Source organism: Miniopterus schreibersii (genome assembly GCF_964146895.1).
Source record: "Miniopterus schreibersii genome assembly, chromosome: 8".
NCBI lineage: Eukaryota > Metazoa > Chordata > Mammalia > Chiroptera > Miniopteridae > Miniopterus > Miniopterus schreibersii.
Window position 1 is genome coordinate 49,801,905 of NC_138109.1, and position 6,000 is coordinate 49,807,904.

At 38.3% G+C, this 6,000-nt stretch overlaps 1 protein-coding gene across 1 annotated transcript in view; it reads right to left on the reverse strand.

Annotated features, from left to right (window-relative positions):
• ADGRL4 (adhesion G protein-coupled receptor L4) overlaps positions 1-4,178 on the reverse strand; it is an 89,107-nt gene extending 84,929 nt beyond the window's left edge. Inside the window, exons 1-2 of the mRNA XM_081145640.1 lie at positions 4,010-4,178; positions 2,523-2,672 (exon numbers count right to left, since the gene is read on the reverse strand). Of these exons, the coding sequence (XP_081001766.1) occupies positions 2,523-2,672; positions 4,010-4,031 (172 nt within the window). The 5' untranslated portion in view covers positions 4,032-4,178. The remainder of the gene's footprint in view (positions 1-2,522; positions 2,673-4,009) is intronic.
• Positions 4,179-6,000: the final 1,822 nt, after the last annotated feature.

Consider the following 6,000-nt stretch of genomic DNA (forward strand, 5'->3'; position numbering starts at 1 on the left):
ACTGACACTCAGTGAGTTACTTGGTGATACTGAAGGTACTATCTCCATTACCCCTTTGCTTTTTCTATCATTTTTCTTGAATACAGGCTCTCAAATCAGACAGACTTGGGTTCAAATCTTGGCTCCACCACTTATTTATTGTAACACTGGAGATGTTCACTTAACCTTTCTAAGACTCTATTTCCTTATAGATGAAGTGGAAATAATTCTAGGTAAAGGCACTGTGCTGATTAGTATCTTGATCTAAGTGCACTGATATATTAGCTATCCAGATGATGATGGTGATGATCATAATGATGATGATGATGAAAGTGCTCAATAATATTTGTTCACTAAAAGATGATTAAATGAAATATATTCACTACTAATAAAAATTGTTTCTATGGGACCATGTAAATCAAATTTTAAATGACTTGTTCTAACCAGCTCTTGGAACAGAGTACTAAATTTAGTGAGGAACGGTTATTACCATAATATTTATTTGGAAGATCTTTGAAGGAGCCAAATTTTATAAAAATAATGAAGATGATGGTAGTGATGCAGGAAAGAAAACAACTTTAATTCCTCAAGCAACAGGCATCCTCTGTTACAAAACTCCTGTTCTGTCATTTCTGGTTGACCTAATACCAATCTTTGAGAAAGATAGGAAAAGTACGGCATCTCTCTAGAATTGAAAGAAGCCAACAAGAGTTGAGAATAGAATACTTTAAGTTTAATTCAATTCTTAAAAATCTTAAATATGCTTACTGAAAATAATATCAAAATCTGACAGTGAATTAATAAAAAGTGAAAAAGATGAAAACCAATGTTTGAACAGTTTCAAGAGGACATAATAAACCTCAGTTAGTGAATATTAAGACAAGTGAATATATAACTTTCTTTAAACAAGAATGATATATAAGTTAAATAAAAGAGGATTTGAGTTTTTAAAGAGGGGATTTAAGTTAAAAAGAACTTGAAAGGAAAAAATATTCCTATTACAAACTGTGTTTTGTGTGAAAAGAAATTGCAAGCTAAAAGGTCTTGAAGTATTATTTCAATGGAAAACATTTGGTGCCCTTCAGCTGGCTATTGACTTAGGCAGCAAGGAAAAGATGTGTTTTTAACAGAAATCATTAAATACGGGTTAAAAGCTGGTTGACTGTTGAAGCTCCAAATTGTGAAAAATTATTGATGTTGATGGTAATCACAACAGTTGAAAAATATCTAATTAACAAAAAGACAACACTACTTATGAAGTATGGTGGTACAATTTGTAATGATTAGTGGAAAAGCACACTAATATGCTTGATGCAATATTTTGAAGATGACTCAACTATCAACTTTTTATAATGCCATTCAATTAAATATACAATAAAAGCCCAAGGCTATTTATGGAAAGAATTTTGTGATGCTTGTAGAAGAGTATATTATAAATCCCAGCTGTATGTGTGAGAAGAAAGGCCTGATCTAACACAATATTAAGCAACTGTAGCTTTGGTCTACATTTTTTAAACATTACACTAATTATAATGAGGTTTGGTCTTATAATATACTGCATATTTAATATTTTTAAAGAGCTTATCAAATTGATTCACAAGATACAACTTGTTTATGCTATAAGCAAACACATGCAATATTAACAGTGTACAATATCCTGGCTTAATTAGAAAAAGTCCATGTTATCTTAAATATATTTAGGAGTATAAAACCACACAATTCTAATTTGAACCTGCCATTTAATTATATTTAAAATGAATTTATATGACTTGAAACTTTTCTCTCTTTCTCTCTTCTGCACAGAATGTTGTTCTACTGACCCAGTCAAAACTTGATTCTACTAAAAATGAAAAGTGAATAAAGATTGAGTGGTGGTGGTGAAGACCACAAACAAGAAATTGCTTAAATTTGACTAGCAGGTGGTGTTCTGTATATCATCAAGTCAATGGCTAAATTGCACCCTAGAAGGACTCTTTCTAGCATTCTTGCTCTGGGCTTTAGCTTAAAGTTCTATAAATAAGATCTACTTTTCCACAACAGAATGCATTCTCAAAATTCTCCTCCTTTACCTTCCCTCCCTTTTTCCCTCCCTCTCCTTCTCTCTCTCCCAACACCCAGGGTAACAAGAGAAAACCTCAAATCTCTTAATATTATCCTCAAATTTAGGTAATAATCAAGTACTAAAGAAAGTATCTTGAGTACCACATTTAGCAGTGTAGCCTGGACGTCATGAACTCTGTTCTTTGTGACTCTGCTCTTTGCAACTTAGTTTTCCAGTTTAAGTTTAAGGGCAGTCTTTAATATTCATAAAAAAAACACGACATACATAGAATCATAAAAAATATATAATCAAAAATATATAATCAAGGATAAATTTTGACATGGGAAATTCAAATTTATTGTTTAGTTAACTAAGCTTTTTCAAATCAATAGCATGGAATCAAATAACATAATGTAAAACAACTTGATTTCTGGACAAGGAGGAAGCAATCACATCAAAATTTAAACAATAAGATCCGAAAGAGGTAATAATGACTGTTTACCTTCACAAATTTTGACGCCATTTCCTGAAAATCCCGTGTTGCAGTAACAGGCTTCGACTCCATTCCGTATTTCACATTTTGCGTTTGGAAGACAAGGTGTCTTGGTGCAATTTTGAGTGTAAGAACAATTCAACAAAGTGGAAACACCCACTAAAGAAAACAGAAAAATAAACCTTTCAGAAAGAAGAAATGTTTCCTCCCATTGTTGAGTTAGACTACAGGAAATGCAGTCTTCTTTTTTTCTATTTAGATTATAAGGGTTTTCCAAGGGAACATTTAGCTAAAAACAGCAAAAGAGCAAGTAAACAAAAAGATTAAGGCATTTTTTTCAATCTCAGTGTTTATCAAGTAAACCTCAACAAAGCTAAAATGTAACAATCCAGCTTTATGAAGAAAACAGCATTCCTAGATCATTGGGCATAGGATCACCCTTCACCCTGAAGTGAAATTATTTTGAAGGTAACTGCTGATTGCAAAGCAACCCCCCACCCACCCCCTCCCGCAGGGAATGATTCTGTGCTGAAATCACAACGAATTGAGTCCTTTTAAATTCAAATCTGTTTTATTTTAAGATGAAGAGCAACATATCATGGCATCCAGAAGGACACATGCAATTACTGCTTTTTTCTATGTTCCAATGATCTTTTTTAATTCTGCCTTTTCTATAAAAAAATATTTTACATTTTCTCCCATTAGGGGAAATTAAAATAAAACTCAACATACTGGATAAAGAGCGATCTTCTCAAAATGCAATACCACAAACATGGTCAACAAAATGCAGCAACAAGACTTATTGCAGTTACTGAAACAAAGTTGGAAATGATGGGCTTTTAGGAAAAAATAAGGAAAAGCACAGGACTTCCCTCGTTTATTGTTGTCTAAGATCTTCTCAAGACAAGTCTGCTTGGAGAGGAACAGTTATGAATCATACAAGTTTTCTGAATATTTTCAGTCACCTCAGATAAACTGTCCTCACTAGTAACAAGAGATATTTAAACATTTGCTTCTAAATCCCAGCCTCCTCCAGGGCTGTATGGATTGTCTACACCATCATGAATCTGCCTTCAAGGATGTGATTTATTTTCTTTCTGCATCATCAAAATGGTATTTTAAATGAACCCCAAGTCAGGGCCGGCAGTCCCCTTAAAATGCGAGGACGCTTTCTACAGGTGTTAAAGTTTTGGATTGTCCCAAATTTCTAGGGCGGGGGAAGGCTCAGAGGGTCAAAGTCTGAGACTTTGGGGATTTGGAGGATTTTGTCAGCAGGAAAAAAAAGAAAAGAAAAAAAGAAAAAAGGACAGTCCCTGGGCCCCGAATATCGAAGCCCAGAGTTGAAAGGCCATGGAGAAAAACATCCTGAGAAGTTGCGTCAGCGCTCCTTGGAGACCTGCCCTGCGCACTGGGCAAGTGCCTTCCACCTGGGAAAAGCCGGGTCCCCGCAGGTGACCGGCCCCAGCAGCCTCGGGGACGGGGCCGCCCGCACTCACCTAGGAGCGGGAGGAGTTTCATTGGCGGCGGCCTCGGTGGCGGCGGTGCGGGAGCGCGACTGGGTGTCCGACGGTCCGGGCGGGCGCGGCAGGGTCCCGGCTCCGTCCCCAGTGACGCACGGGCTTCCTCCGGCCCTTTCCGGCCTCTTTGTGTGAGCGCGTGTCCAGCCCCAGTGCGCTGGCCGCGCCCGCCGGCCTCTCCCCAGCCCCCTGACCTCACTCCCTGCCTCCAGGCCGCCGGTGTCAGCGCTCGGGCAGACCTTTTGGGGATCCTTTTGCTCCCAGGTGCAGCGCCCAGAGCGCCCACCTGACCCACGGCCTGTGCCCTGTAGCCAAAGCCCTTCAGACACCCCTGCGGTGTCCCACCTGAGAGGACGCGCAGAGCTGAACAGGTCCAGGGGGCCTCCCTGCAGCTTAAATGTCACGATATTGCCTGTTTTACCCACTGATAAATTTCCATAAAAACTATGGGCCAAAAAGTAGAGAGGAGCCCTGACTCCAAACAATGCGGCATTCAAGGCCAGTATTCAGGGCTCACCTTGTTGGGCCCCAGGGTTCCAGAGCGCAAATCAGGGATATTCTCTATCTTGCCAGAGGTTAGCATTGTGCCTAAAACGACTGAGTTAAAACAAACAATCAAAAAGAAGCCAAGTTTCAAGGATTAAATGGCTTTGGAGTTACAAAATGTGGTTTTCAATTAAAATTTACCCATAACTCCCCCCCCACACACACACACCAGGACATCTGGTGCGTCATATATAATCTTCCTTGTTCACGCTACTATATATTATAGAGAAACCAATGATTCAGGTTGAAACATAGAAGCAATTATAGCTTTTAAAAAAATAATCGCAGGGAAAGCTAGTCTATAATGACAGAAAGCAGATCAGTGGTTGCCTCAGGTCCAGGTGGGAAGTGGGCATTGACTGCAGAGAAACACAAAGGAAAATTTGGGACAGTGGAAATATTCTACATCTTGATTGGAATGGAGGTCACCTGAAAGCATGTGTTTATCAGAATTCACTGAACTCCACTCTTAAAATTGGTGCATTTGTTGTAAGAAGATTATACCTCAAAAAAGTTTATTTAAAGAAAAGAAACGACTGATGTTTCTGCCATTAACACAAGTCACTTTACCTTTAAAGAATTCGGGACATCTTTGTTGTATTTCATATATATTCTGTTTAATTTAACGAACATCTATTGAGAATCTATTTTGCGTGAGGAGTATCCTCACAAAGATGAACAACACATGGCTCTTGGACTCCAAAAAGGTTATAAACTAATGCAACTAAAACTAGTCACAATGACACAAGTTATAATGAGATAAGTATCAATATATAGACATGTTTTCCTGGCTCTCCATTGTATTTTTCTAGGCCCTTTTCTAGCTTAATTTAACTCCTACAAAAATCTCCTAAAAGAGTTACCACAATAGATGAGGGAAATGAGGAACAGAGGTAAGCTGTGACTTGCCCAGGGTCACACAATTAGTCTAAGTGACTGGCTTTAATTCAAATCCAGACTATTTTGCCCCTGAGTGATGCTCTCAGTCACCCTGCTGTGTTCCTTCTATAGTACACCCTCAGGAGGGTGTTGCGAAAATGAGAAGTCACCAGTCATCTATTCAGAGGGCCTAAAAGGTAGTTTGAATGCCCTAAATGCCACACAGAAAGAAATAAGATTTGGATTTATTCCGTTGATAATTGGTTTTCTTTTAGTAATTTCCTTTTTTTTTTTTTTTAAATTGGACAGTGATTCAGTGAAAAATCTCTGGCAGCAGTCTGAATGAGGGATGTTAAGGAGACATCAAAGGCAGGAAAGCCAGATAGTCTAGGAAATAAACTCAAAATGCCTGTACAAGAGTAGGAGTATTTGGATGGGGAGATAGGAATTCCAGAAAGGATTAGATAAAGACAAATTGATGTGAGGTTGCCTTGCTAAGGCTGAGGGGTATGTTTGAGACAAAAAGGCTGCGAAGGTTTTCTAGT